Source organism: Lygodium microphyllum, chromosome 11 (genome assembly GCF_053477565.2).
Source record: "Lygodium microphyllum isolate KBCC chromosome 11, Lygodium_microphyllum_v1.1.10, whole genome shotgun sequence".
Classification (NCBI taxonomy): Eukaryota; Viridiplantae; Streptophyta; class Polypodiopsida; order Schizaeales; family Lygodiaceae; genus Lygodium; species Lygodium microphyllum.
Genome location: NC_141145.1, coordinates 96,991,177 through 97,006,502, shown reverse-complemented (window position 1 = coordinate 97,006,502; position 15,326 = coordinate 96,991,177). Strand labels below are relative to the sequence as shown.

General features: G+C 42.1%; 1 protein-coding gene and 1 pseudogene across 1 annotated transcript in view; one reads left to right on the top strand and one right to left on the bottom strand.

Annotated features, from left to right (window-relative positions):
- LOC148029128 (uncharacterized) overlaps window positions 1-14,657 on the bottom strand; it is a 241,234-nt gene extending 226,577 nt beyond the window's left edge. The window contains exon 1 of the mRNA XM_087687881.1: window positions 14,445-14,657. Within this exon, the coding sequence (XP_087544007.1) occupies window positions 14,445-14,579 (135 nt within the window). The 5' untranslated portion in view covers window positions 14,580-14,657. The remainder of the gene's footprint in view (window positions 1-14,444) is intronic.
- Window positions 7,415-12,823, top strand: LOC148029129 (uncharacterized; annotated as a pseudogene).
- Window positions 14,658-15,326: the final 669 nt, after the last annotated feature.

Sequence of the window (15,326 nt, the reverse complement as noted above, 5' to 3'; positions counted from 1 at the left end):
GCAGAGGCAGCACCAATGCCGGAGACGGAGACGGAGGGAGCAGTGCTGAACCTGCAGAGCATGAATGCTGGACTGACTGGGGGGGCAGCTATATATAGCCCCCAGCCAGAAAACTGGCCGACCAGCTAAACTGGCCGACCTGGCCAGATCTGGTCCGACTGGCCAGATCTGGTCCGACTGGCCAGTTCTGGTCCGACTGACCAGAACTGGTCCGACTGCCCAAAATAATGGGCAGTCACCCCAAAAACAGCCCAGATCTGGGCTGTAAAATGCCCAGGGCTACATGCTGACTAAAGCAGACTGGAAACTCACTGACAGAGCTCCTCTGTCTCCTGTCAGACTCTGACAGGAGCTCACAACCAGGAGATGACAGACTGAGACTGAATAAGAGCAGGCTAACACTTCTAGGCCTAGTGATCTTATCATCCCTCACAACTCTCCAATGCCATATAGAGAAAGAGAGAGAGAGAGAAAGGGGGGGGGGGGGGGGGGGGGGGTGTGGAGGAGGAGACGGTAGTAGTGGGGCATCATTGCCTCATCGAAATACAAGTGCATTGGACCTAGAGGGTGGCTTCCTATACGCACTTTTGAAGTCTAGCAAGTTTTGAAATCCTCGAGATAAAATTAGTATCCAAATTCATGATGAGATGTTTTGCTCAACAAAGAGTAATCATTGCTCCTAGTCTAAGCTCACATGAGGGGACACTTTGGTGGTCTGGCCAAAGGTACGGAATACATGGACATGATGTGCTTTTCATGTGTCCATGACAAGCATCAAGATCTACAATTGTAATAGATGCTCAAGCAAGGACATCCCTTGGTTTGTATGCAAGCTAGGACAACCCTTGGTTCAAGTTTCTAAAAGATTCTAGAACATTCTAAAAGAAATCTACATCTGTTATCACTAATGTCAATATGCCATGTGTCAGTATGCATATCACGCCATGAGTCAACGTGTATGTCATGCCATGTGGCATCCTCTTGTAACAACATGTTTCCCCCTACCTCCCTAAGCTATAGTATAAATAGGGGCCATAGGCTACAAGCCCTTTAGTCTTGCTAACACTAGTTGTGAGGCTCCTGCAAGGTAAGTACTCTTCCAGTTCTTGTCTTGTTCTAGTCTTGTCTTGTCATCAAGCCACGCTCTTGTGAGCATTCTCTTGTAATTGAGTTTTCTTGTAATCAAGTTATCTTGCAATCAAGTTCTAGTTCAATTTTTCTTTCAAGTTCTTCTCTTATAAGTTATAAGAGCAATCTCCTCGCTCTCAAAGAGCACTTGCCATGCCCATGACAGTTTGGTAAGACTCTCCTACCACAATCTTGCCTAGTCGTGATGGAGTCCGTGATGGAAGGTAATGTTGCTTCTTTACAAAGCACCCAACAACAAATCCAAAAGCTTCAAGAAAGTAATGCAAGGCTACAAACAAAGCAACCACAAGTTTTGGGCTTAGCTGTACAAGGCCTACAACGACAACTTTAAGAAATTCAAGAGATAAGCCTACATCAAGCCAGATGTCCATTAGCTACTACCAACCTTCATAATCAACATAAGGAAGAACCAAAGGTTAGTCTTCTAGAGAAATTTGATGCCACAAGATCAAAATTCAGAGGTTTCCTCTAGCAGGTACGATTGTTTATACATATACATCCAGATTGTTATCCAAATAATGCTTTTCGAGTCGGCCTTGTAGAAACTCCTCTCAGGTATAACTCTCTCTGCTTACTATGCCAAATGTGCATACACTTATTGAATTCCTCTCTCAAGCAATTGAATATGACAACTGCCTATTTGAGAAGACAAGAAAGACGTCGATAAGCCACCTTGAATAAAGCAGGATGAAGACTTTTAAAGACCCAACCAACCAAGAAAACCTAGTATTTGAGATAGAGCCTATGCAAATTGATATGACAGGATTCAAGCCATTAACAATTCGAGAAAAACAAAGGCAGTGCATTAATGGATTATGCATGTATTGCAGCCAATCAGGACACATAGCTAAATATTGTCCTAACAAAGAAAGAATGAGAATTCATGGTACCACTACTCCATCATTGTCGAGAAACATCGACGTCCAGTCTTAGTAGCGACCATATGGCTAGACAAAGCTTCAAGAAACCCCCCCCCCCAAAAAAAAAAATCTCTTTTTATTTACAAATCCAACATTTAGCTTTATGTTACCAATAAAGATTCACTTGGAGGGAAGACAAAAAAATGGACAAGCTTTGTTGGACTCTAGAGCCACAACATGCTTCATAGACCAGAAATTTGCAAAGCAGCATAGTATATAGCTTCTAAGGAAAGCAAAGCTGGTATGTGCAAAAGTAATTGATAGTTGATCTCTTGCTTGAGAGACATCAAGTATAAGACTCAATCCATAAAAGTTACCCTAAGGAGTCTTGTATTAGATATAGCCTTCAACATCATCCATTGCCCCAATTCTCCCATTGTTATTGGGCTACCTTGGCTAGAATTACATAAATCTGAAATCAGCTGGAGATCTAGAAAGGTTGAACAAGGTCAATGCAAAATAATAAAAGGAAGAATTCTCAAACAATATACATTGGGGCAAAGATATTCATGCGTCAAGCAAAGAAGAATCCATCCTTTTTTATTTATGCAATTCCAATGGAGAAGCCAAAGGATGAAAGCTCAAACACACCCCCTCCAACTCAATATGCAGAGTTAAAGGATGTGTTTTGAAAAGAAGAATACGGATATGCACCAAAACACCAACCTTGTGATTATGTAATAGACAAGAAAGAGCTCAATCTCCTTTCGGCCCTATCTATAAGCTATCCCAAGATGAATTAGCAGAGCTTAGGAAATATATTGATGAGAATCTTGCCAAGGGATACATACGTCATTTAAAATCTCCAACAGGTGCTCCATTTCTATTCATCAAGAAAAAAGATGGATCCCTCTGTATATGTGTGGATTATAAAAGTCAATGAGATTACTATCAAGAATCCCTACCCTCTTCCTTTGATTCCTAAACTCCTTGAACGACTTGGGAAAGCCAAAGTCCTCACCAAGATCGATCTTCGTGGCACTTACAATCTTATCAAGATAAAGGAAGGTGATGAATGGAAGACAACTTTTCGCACAAGGTATAGGCATTTTGAATATATTGTTAGGCCATTTGGCCTCACGAATGCTCCAACAATTTTTCAATATATGATGAATGATATCTTTCAAGAATACTTGGACGACTTTATTGTGATCTACTTGGATGAAATCTTGATCTTTTCCAAGAACCGATAGGAACATGAGCATCATGTCAAAATAGTCTTAAATAAATTGCGGGAAGTAAGCTTGTATGCAAAGCTAAAAAAGTGTTCTTTCTATCAAATTGAAGTTGAGTTTTTGGGGTATGTCATTTTTAAGAAGAGAATTTCTATGTACCCTAAGAAGGTACAAACTCTTCTAGAATGGGAGACACCTTTATTTATGCGAGATATTCAATGCTTTTTTGGATTTGCAAATTTTAATCAAATCTTTATAAAGGAGTACTCTCATGTTGCTACCCCTCTAACCAACCTAGCTGGAAAGAACAAGTTTATATAGAATTAGAAGGACAAACAAGCTTTTCAAAGGTTAAAGCAAGCCTTCACCTCAACACCCATTCTCATCTGTTGGATATTTCACTCACGCCTCACTTACGCCTATGCTCACATCGGAGTGTCGGTGATCAATAGGACATTGGGGCATTTTTTACTCTCGGTAGGAGAGGTTTTTTCCCCCAGACTTATGGTATTATTTCGTATGTGCTTATGACACACACTTACGGGCACTTACCGTGTTCGGGTGTGAACACCCCCCTACAACCCTAAGGTTTAAGGGTTGTACCTTGTACTTTCAATTTTACACTCTTTTCAGTCTATTGCATTGGGTGTCGTGCTTCACTCTTTACTGTCTACTGTTTTCTGTGCTGAGCTTCGATCCTGACCTCCACTCTCACATTTGGTATCAGAGCAGCATTGGCTCTGTTCAGCAGAGGTTCCGTTCCGTTCAGCTCAGCTAAGCTCTGTTCTGCTCATCTCCCAACCAGCACCAGTCAACAGAGGAGCTCGTCAGCCAGGTCGTCCTGCACCAGACAGGTCCACCACAACAGTGCCCAGACTCAGCGGCAGCTCCTACCTTTACCCTGCACGCAAGTGCCAAAGCTGCCCGTCCTCTGCAGCCTTTCCATGTGCCAGCAGCGTTGCCATGCTTGCACTACTTATTCTCTGCTGCCACTGCCCTGGTCTGAGCCCGTCACTTTGTTGGGAGCACCGCCAACGAACACCCACCTGCTTGGACCTCAGGCGCTTGCCTCTCCCTGCGCCATTTGCGTCGTTTCGTCCCACAGCCACCCCCTGTGCCCGTTGGTATCACGTCACCCGCCAAGTCAGTCGAGCGCCCTTTGTGCCGTTTCGTCCCACAGCCGCCCCCTGTGCCCGTCACCCGCCAGGTCAGTCGAGCGCCGCCTGAATGCAAAGGCCCGTTTGACATCTGCCACCTGACACATGCGTCAACTCGCCTGCGACGACCAGCCGTTTGCCCTCACATCAGCAACATTGACCACTCCCGCCTGTCATCAGCGCAATTCGTCATTTCCAAGGTAAATTGTTAAAAAAAAGTACATTTTTTTTCTACCAGAATTAATTTCTGGAAGAGAGGGTTCCCACGGCCCAGGCACAGCATTCAAAAACGTGTCTAGGACACATTAAATGCAATTTCTAGACACAGTCATCAAAAATTTTTGGGGCTTTTATGTTTTCTGAGAATATTGGCATATGTACTGCAATCACAGTCATTGATAGACTGTTTTGAACAAATCTGGGGCAAGCAATTTTGGGGATTTTGCAGGTACAGTGTTTCTGAACACTGATTGCACGTTGGACTGCGTGCATAACAGACAGTTTTGACAGAGTGCACCTTTGTACACTAATTGCAGAAACTTATTTCCTGCAATTTCTGAAAATTTTCAAATTTCCTGTGAAGTTCTGCTTCGACATTTCTCTCTTGCATTTTCGGTAATTGAAAAATCATGGCAAATCAAGGAGGAGATGTTTTCACCTATGTATCCAAGGAGGACACATTGGATGGAAATAACTATTCACTTTGGTCCTTCATGATGAAGAATGTACTTGTGGCCAAAAATCTTTGGGATTATGTCAGTGGAGAAGAAGCTCGACCTGGAGTTGTGGCTCCAGCTACTCCTCCTCCAAGAGGACGTGCACCACGGGCACCTCAGCCTGCTCCACTTCAGCCACTTCCCCAAAGAACAGCAGCTCAAAAAGCATGGGATACACGGGATGCACAGGCTTTGTCGCTGATTGCATTGGCAGTTCAGCGGTCAATCATCCCCCACATTCGTTCAGCAGCTTCTTCACGAGAAGCTTGGCTAACTTTGAAGCAAATGTTTGCAAGCAAGAATGAGACTCGCACCTCTTTCCTAAAGAAAGAGCTAGAGACATTGAAAATAGATGAAGGTGATTCTATTCAGGATCACTTGAACAAAATTCAAGACTTGCGAGAGCAACTCATGAATGTTGATGAGTACTATTTGGATACACATATGATATCCACCACTTTGAACTCATTACCTCCTTCGTACTTGGCTTTTCATACGGCCTTAAACCTCACCATGAGGATTGCCGCGCAACCAATCACTTTTCTTCAGTTAGTCAGTTTGCTTCCAGAGGAGGAGCAAACACGAAGGAATAGTGGTAGCCTCTGAGCAAGCTTTTATGGCTAGACAAAAGGGCAAAGGCAACCAAGTGAAGAATGCTCCGCAGAGTTCTGGGACTTCTGGCACATCCCAGGCAAACAAAAGACAAGGGGGCATGCAAGCCAAAAAGGGAAAATGCCATTATTGCAAGAAACCAGGACACTATATCACTGAGTGCAGAAAGCGCATTGCCAAAGAGAAGAAAAAGGAGTCAAGAATGCCTGTTTCTGATGCTCCTTCCACTGCTACATAGTCTGCGTCCTTTGTTGCAGACAGGGACTATTGTTTTTACACATGCAGTTATGACACCTCTTGGGCAGATCGAGCATTTAGCTCTACTGAGGATGCGGGCACTTGGTTTTTTGATAGTGGTGCTTCTAAACATATTACATCTCGCAGAGATTTATTTGCATCTATTCATGCAGCTCCAAATGGCAAGTCTGTACAGTGTCCCAATAATGCATCATACCCTGTTAGAGATATTGGGGAGATTGTGCTCACAGCCATTGATGGCTCTATTCTCCACCTACAGGATGCTTTATTTGTGCCAGGCATAAAGAAGAATTTGCTCTCTATCTCTTCTTTGGCACATTGTGGATTGCAGGTCACATTTGATGATGACCGATGCATGGTGAGAGACAAAGAACACATGACTTTGGTCTTAACAGGCACTTTATGTCATGGGTTATACGAGTTGGATGCTCTTTCAGTTGATCAGTCAGCGTACTTGGCATCTAGGTTGCAATTAGTGCATTCAGATGTATGTGGACCTATGCAGACAAAGTCATTGGGAGGATGTTACTATTTTGTGACTTTTATTGATGACTTTACATGATTTTGCTGGGTCTACTCTTTGGTCAAAAAGTCAGAAGTGTATGATGCATTCTTGGCTTTTCTTGCACTTGCTGAAAACCAGTCTAGTTTGTAAAATTAAGACTCTCCGTTCGGACCGAGGGGGGGAATACATGTCCTCTATGCTGAATTCTTTTTTGAAGGGCATTGTCCATCAGTACACTACTGCTTATACTCCACAGCAGAATGGGGTTGCAGAGAGAGAGAATCGGTCACTCATGGAGATGGCCAGATGTATGCTGAAGGCAAAGAGCTTCCCTCACAGTTTCTGGATGGAAGCTGTCATGTGTGCTTGCCATGTTTTGAGCAGATGCCCCACCAAAGCATTGAAGAAAATTACACCTTTTGAGGCTTGGAACAGCCGGAAACCTTCTGTTGGACACTTTCGTATCTTTGAGTGCCTTGCATATGCACATATTCCAAAGGTACTCAGGAAAAAGTTGGATAACAAGGCTATTAAATGCATTTTTATGGGATATAGCAGTGAGAGCAAAGGCTACAGACTCTATGATCCTGTTTCTAAAAAGGTGTTTGTCAGTAGGGATGTACTATTTGATGAAAAATCAGAATTGTCCCTGGCTGGTTTAGATACATATCAGGCTGCCCGTGATGTATTTGAAGGGCTGCTACCCATTACATTTGGTGATTCAGCTGGAGTTTCAGCAAGTGAACTCACTATTCAGCCAGCTGCTCCTTTTGAAAATACAGAAAATCAGCCATTGGCTGATCTGAATATTCAGCAAAGTGCTGAAACTGAAATTCAGCAAGAGCTTATGCACAGTCACGAGGCAAGACAAATGCCTAGATGGTATTTACAGACTATGAAAGATAGTCATTTGGATGCACCCATGGCTGGTCGTACTAGAAGACAAGCTCGTATGTATGATACTGCACATACCATGGAGTTCGTTATGGCAGTAAGCACCTTCGATGATGAGGAGCCTGAATGTTTTGAAGATGCACAACAAAGTGTGCATTGGATGGCAGCAATGCAAGCTGAATTGGATTCTATCACTAAGAATCAAACATGGGATTTGGTGTCTTTGCCATTTGGGAAGAAAGCCATTGGAACAAAATGGGTCTACAAGCTGAAACGGAATGCAGATGGATCCATTGACAAATACAAGGCAAGGCTTGTAGCTAAAGGCTATGCACAGAAAAAAGGCATTGACTATGAGGAGACATTTGCTCCTACCTCCCGTATGACGACCATCAGGTCTATGGTTGCTTTGGCTGCTCATTATGGATGGACTGTGCATCAATTGGATATTAAAACTACATTTTTACATGGGGAAATTCATGAGGAAGTATATGTACAACAGCCCATTGGTTTTGCAGTTGAGGGCTTGGAACACTTGGTATACAAGCTGAAAAAAGCTTTGTATGGTTTGAAACAAGCTCCTAGAGCTTGGTATGAAAAGATAGATGCTTTCTTGCTTAGCCAAGGGTTCATAAACAGCTCATCTGAGTCTACCCTTTACGTATGTAAAGAGGGGGGATCCATGCTGATCATTTGTCTTTATGTTGATGATCTCTTGCTTACAGGGACATATGCTGATCAAATTTCAGCATTTAAACAAAATTTGCAGCAAACTTTTAACATGTCAGACTTGGGGTCTTTACATTATTGCTTGGGCATTCAATTCATACATGATGCTAGAGGTATTGGGTTATCACAGTCAAGATACATTGGTAAACTTCTTGAGAAGTTTGGCTTACAGGATTGCAAACCAATTTATACACCAATGGAACCTGGACTTAAACTATCATTACATGATGACAGTGATTTGTTTGATAGACACACATATGCTCCAGCAGTTGAATGTCTTATTTACTTATGCAATACTAGGCCAGACATACAGTTTGCAGTTTCAGCCCTGAGCAGATATATGCATCAGCCACGCATGTCACATTGGCAAGCTGTTAAGTGTGTCTTCCGTTACTTGCAGGGTACTAGATCTCTTGGATTGCTTTATGCCAAGGGGGACCACTGCAGTTACATACTTACAATGATTCTGATTGGGCTGGTGATTATGATTCACGTCACTCCACTAGTGGCAATTGTTTCTTTCTTGGCTCGTTTTGCATATCTTGGTTTAGCAAGAAACAGTCCACTGTTGCCACATCGTCATGTGAAGCTGAATACAAGGCAGCTTTCACTACCACAATTGAATGCGTATGGATTAGACGGTTGCTTGCTGATCTAGATGCATCTGTTACGGAGCCTACTCCTTTGTTCACTGACAATCAGAGTGCCATTGCAGTGGCACGGAACCCAGTGTTTCAAGTACACACGAAACACATTGAGATACATTATCACTTTGTCAGAGAGAGGCTACATGCAGGTGATATCAGCCTTGTCTATTGTCCTACCACCACATCTTCACCAAAGCTCTACCTCGTGAGAAATTCGAAGCATTTCGCCATGCTTTAAATTTGGCACGTAGAGTGGGCGACGCTCCACCTAGGACCTTCTTCAGCATACAGGAGGGAGGGCGTCTAGCCCCTGACAGAGGGCAGCAGGATGAGGGGTTAGCTGTCCTCTCATAAAAGAGAATCCGAGTGATTGGCCTTCAGGGGAAGATATGGCGGTTGGACCCTTTTATCTTCTGGCAGGAGCTCAAGGAGTGGTGCCTCTGGATCTTGGAGGGCAGGCCGCTTGATGAGTTGGAGTGGGACCTGTGAGAGTGAGAGTGGCTATGGCCAGCCACAGCAGTCGCCAAGAAGCCACCGAGGTTCCTGGAGTACATGATATCAGGAGGCTTTCAGCGGAGAGAGACTTTCAATACAGGCGACTTTAGCAGAACTCTAGACCTCCATCATCCACTCTCTCCGCGGCCGATGGGATCAAGTGCAGGGCGAATCCAGGGCTCGTCAGGAGCTCCGAGGTCATTTCATGCGCACTTGGGGCGGCCAAGACCTGTTTTTCGTGATGCAAGCAGGCAGCCCCAGATGGCGATACACCCCCCCTCCATGGCTTCTTGCCCCCATCCCCCCCAGACCGCCTTGAGAGGCTTGTATATATGATGGACTTGTGACTTTCATCAGCTCCAGCTAGTTTGTTGAGCATGAGCACTCCGTTGTAATAAGTTTTTTTGAGTAATATAATCAGCCACATTTTATTTGCAAAAAAACAAAAGATTCATTCGCCAAGAACATAAGGAGGCAATTACATCAAGGCCAAGAACAAACTCAAAGGGATTTTCAAGCCATTGATGGGCTGCTCTATTATAAAGAACTCCTCTACATTCCTCCCGGTCCTTTGCAAGTGGATATACTCAAGACAAGACATCATCTCCCCTTAACGAAGCATTTTAGGGTTAACAAGACAATCAAGCTGGTTTCAAGGGATTTTTGGTGGCCACAAATGTAGAAACTAGTCAAGGACACGTCTCTCATCATTGACCTCATGGCCTTTTTCAACCATTACCTATTCAAGTAAGCCATGCTTATCCTTATCCATGGACTTCATTATTAAACTACCTTCTTCCAAAGGGTATGATTCTATCTTAGTGATGATTGATCAATCTACAAAAATGACACTTCATCCCAACAACCAAGAGTCTCAATGGAGAAGGGTCAACAAGGCTCTTCCCGGAACAAGTATATCGACACCATATGTGTTGAAAGATATGATAAATGATATATACTTCAAGAAGAGATGCTCCGTATCCCATAAGCACAGTGACGAGAGTGGAGCAACCCAAAGGCTACATAAGCATGTACTTGGTTCTTATTTCAATACAATGTCATTATATTTTTTGTTCCTTCAGTCCCAGTGTCATTGCTACACACACAAGATTGTGTTTATGAGTCCAAGCTTTCATCTTGGAACCTAGTTCACTTGTGTAACAATCAATCCTTCTTGTCTATGTTATCTCATAAGTCTTCTCTTTCTCTTCCATCCACCATAGCCATGCTCTAGATCCATGCATTCTAACATGGTATCAGAGCCATGGTGAGCATGGCTAATCTTATCAAACTTTCCTTCAACTCCTCTTCATGTCTGGTAAGCTCATTGTTTGTCAACTCATGAGTTCATTTCTCACTCCAACTCCACTCTTTCCTTCATGGCAGCCATAGCTAGCCTGAATCTACCCTGCTTGGAGCTTTCATCTCTCTCAAACTAGGGCATATCTCACTGAACTTTCTTCTGTGGACCTCTTGCTCTACTTAGGGGGCAACTTCCTGTCACTTTAAACATCAACATAGCCCTACTTTGAGCTCAGCATTACAAGAATTCGTCATCACAGCCTGCTCTCCCTACACGCAATGAGATTCTCGCCGAGTTCATAAGGCAACTAAAGCTCCATACCTAAGCTCTCTCCCACTCAAAGGGTTTTCAAAATGGTCATCTATGTGAGCTACAATCGATGAAAAACCAAGCCCTTGTCCTAAAATCCTAAACAAAAAGCCATAGCCATTTGGCACTCTGATCTGGTACTCCACTCAGTTCCCAGCACTTCAAATTAGTTAGGAGGGAAGAAATCATCCAACAACATCAAGTTCTTCAAAGCATAGTATCTTTTGATACTCATTTTAGTGCTTCTTGGCACTTCTATTTCTTGACACATCCAAGAACAACTCATTTGCTTGTTTTACTTCAGTTCTTGCAATTACAAACTTGAAGATTTTAATGTGGAATGCCCAATTGATTAAATCCCTTGTAAGCCTCAATCTCATTGTAAAAGGATAGACACTGCCCGAATATACTTGCAGTAAGATCTCCTTCAAATGTCTGAACTTGAGCAAATAGCCAAATTCAATGGTGAAGGCTTTCACGCCTAGAAAGAAAAAACAACATACCATCTCATGAGGAAAGACCTCTAGGATCTATTTGAGGATGATATAGGAGATGCAGATAGCAAAAAGGAAGATGATGAAGATGGGTTCGTTGAAGAAGTCTAGTTCAAGACAAAAGAGTGGAAAAAGATGAACAACAAGGCTCTAAGCATCATTGCTTGGGGACTATCTGATGATGTATTGCACCATATCTCCAGCATCAAAGATGCAAAAAAAGCATGGGATGAGCTCGACAGGATCTTTGGAACTTGAGCTAAAAACTCAAAAGTAAAATTACTCATGCGATTCTATAAGCTAGATAAAAAGAACAGTTCTTCTATGACCATACACATTAACAAGTTTAAGAGTCTAAAAGCTCAACTTGCAACTTTTAAAAAAAACACAAATAAGGATGAAGCCATAGCAGTGCTACTAGCAAGTGTAAATCAAAAACCATATGAGAACCTTGTATCTACCCTAAGTAATGTCCCTAATATCTCACTCAAAGACATTGAGCATTCTCTACTTGATGGAGAAAGTAAACTTAAAAACAAGTAAGTAAAAGAAATAATCTCAAAGGACAATCTCTTGTACACCAAAGGAACTTATGGAGCAAAAGGACGTGGAAGAGGATTCAACATCAACAACAAGGATCGGGTCACATATCATTATTGTGGTAAGATTAGGCACATGGCCAGTGAATATTTTCACAGGAAAAGAACACAAGTGCAAAATGATAACCATCAAAATCAATTAATGAATGAAAAAGATGCTTCCGCTATCAACAACAACTTTGATAGATTATTTTGAAGAAATTTTCATTGTATCTTTCTCATAGTGAATCTTGTATTTTCCCATAGTAGATTTTGTTTCCTTAGATAGACAATCATATAAGATTGCAAGAGAAAAATCCAGGTACTATAGACCCTGCAAGCATAGATTAAACAAGCTCAAGAGAAACATACAAGAAATGCAGATAAGCTTCGCATACAACACCCATCATTCAAGATTGGAGATCAAGTTTGGCTTCTACAATGTGATCTATGTTCTTCTTGTCCCTTCCAAAAATTGGATTATCAACAACTTGGGCTCTTCAAGATTCTTGGCCAAGTAAATCCAATCACCTATTATCTCCAACTTCCCCAGTCCATGAAAATCCATCCTATATACCATGTTTCATGGAGCCATGTCATACATCTAGTATCCCTAAAAGAATACCAAAGCCATTGTCTCCGATCATAATTAAATATCATTGAAAATATGAAGTGGACAAAATCTTGGATTTAAGAATTTCAAGAGGCAAATTACAATATCTTGTCCATTAGAAGGGCTATGATACAAGAGAACGAACATGGGAACCAACTTCACATCTTCAAAGAGCTTGTGTTAATGTTCATGAATTTCATCTTCAACACCCAACCAAGCCAAGGTCTATTCAAAAGCACACCACCATGCCTCATGAAACTCACTGCTAGAAGAGGGATAATGTAACAGACGCTCAAGCAAGGGCAACCCTTGGTTCGTATGCAAGCTAGGATAGCCCTTAGTTCCATTTAGTTTCTAAAAGATTCTAGAACATTCTAGAAGACATCTGTATCATCGCTAATGCCATCGTTAATATCAGCATCCCATGTGTCAACGTGCATGTCATGCTATGTAGCATCGTCTTATAACGACATGTGTCCCTCTCTTAACCTTCCTAGACTATAATATAAAAAGGTATCATGGGCTATAAGCCCTTTAGTCTTACCAATACCAATTGTGAGGCTCTTGCAAGGTAAGTCCTCTTCCAGTTCTTGTCTTGCAATCAAGCCACGCTCTTGTGAGCATTCTCTTGTAATCCAGTTATCTCAAAATCAAGTTTTAGTTCAATTTTTCTTTCAAGTTCTTCTTTTGTAAGTTCTGAAAGCAATCTCCTCACTCTCAAAGAGTACTTGCCATGCCCATAACAACTATGACTACTTTTTATCTTCAGGGATTGGTAGGATCAATATCAACATCAATGTGTTTCTTAGGCACCTTGGTGGTGGCTTAATCATCCACAGCTTGGGTATCCACGGTCCTGTCTGAGTGTCATTACTATATGTACTCTGATAAGTCCATATAATTGTATATTGTATTGTACTAATCACCCATGATTTGAGAGAGGGTGTTAGGAGAGTGTACATCTCATGGGCTAGAGTCCACGTACCCTTAGAGGTGCAAGACTCAAAGCTCTTAGATAATACCCACTTACTCCAATATGATTGGTATAGCTATGCCCCTCATAATAAAGTGAGCGGCTACCATCATGAATTATGGCTTCATAACATGTATCCCATACATTTACATTCATAGCATCAACCTATTTACATTCACATGCATTTATGTTAGATTGAAGAGAAAATAGACAACAGACTTTAAGCATCCATCACTACATCCTTGTCTTCATCTCTTCTCCATCTTATGCAGTCAGAGACATTAAGCATCCATCACTGCATCCTTGTCTTCATCTCTTCTCCATCTTATGTAGTCAGAGAACTTGTCCTGAATGATGCTCCATGACATGTATTCCACACATTCAGAAATTTACCACCTTCAACTGGTCTCCAGATCATGCAACCACTATGACAAATTTTCCCTATAATCCTACTGCCATCTCTACCACCTTCAACCAGTCTACAGATCATGCAATCACTATGGCAATTTGCCCTATCATCCTACTGCCATTCTCACCAGCTTGAACCAGTCTCCAGATCATGCAGCCACTATGGCAATTTGCCCTATCATCTTCGTAATTTCCACCACCTTGAACCAGACTCCAGATACTACCATTTCTACCACCTTCAACCAGTCTCCAGATCAGGCAATCATTGTAGCAATTTTGCCCTATCATCGTACTATAATTTCAGGTAAGGCATGTATTAAGCTTGAACGGATTCACCAATGGCGTCAACATTCAAGGGCAGGTGTCCAACTCTCCAATAGATCAGGTGTCACTTTTCCAAAGTAGTATTTAAAGAGCTCTGTGTGAGATCATCCAGTGATCTTATAAATGGCACATCAACCTCTCTTCTTGGAGTTACAGAGTATCTCTCAATTGATAAAAGGACTCACCACATCTCCGACTACTGCGATGCGGACTCGAGATGCAGCCATGGCTCCGGCCCTCCAAGAAGAGTCAGGGCTCCTGGCAAAATAAGGCCCGGAACCAAATTTGGGTGCCGCAAATATTCCATTAATTATGAACATTTGCTACAAAGCAGTGTTATGATATATCAAAGAACTTAGAAGTACTCGGAAAGGAAGGCTGAGGCTTCCATGGACCAAAAGCCTTCCCTAACTTTCTCTTCTTGTACCTTTTCGATTACAAAATCTTGGATTTAAGAATTTTAAGAGGCAATTACAATATCTTGTCCATTCAAAGGGCTATGATGCAAGTGAACGAACATGGAAACCAGCTTCATATCTTCAAAGAGCTCCTATTAAAATTCGTGAATTTCATTTTCAACACCCAACCAAACCAAAGCCTATTCAAAAGCATACCACCGTCCCTCATGAAATTCGGTTCTAGAAAAGGGAGTAATGTAACAAATGCTCAAGCAAAGACAGTCCTTGGTTCATATGCAAGCTGGTTCATAGCCCTTGGTTCCATGAATTTTTTAGAAGATTCTAGAACATTCTAAAAGATATCTAATATTAGCATGCCATGTGTCAGTGTACATGTCATGCCATGTGGCATCCTCTTGTAATGACATGTGTCCCTCTTAACCTCCCTAGACTATAGTATAAATAGGGGTTATGGGTCACAAGCCTTTCAGTCTTGCCAACACCAATTGTGAGGCTATTGCGATGTCTTCCAATTCTTGTCTTGTAATCAAGCCATGTTCTTGTGAGCATTCTCTTGTAATTGAGTTATCTCGCAATCAAGTTTTAATTCAATTTCTCTTGTAAGTTCTAAAAGCAATCTCCTTGCTCTCGAAGAGCACTTGTCGTGCC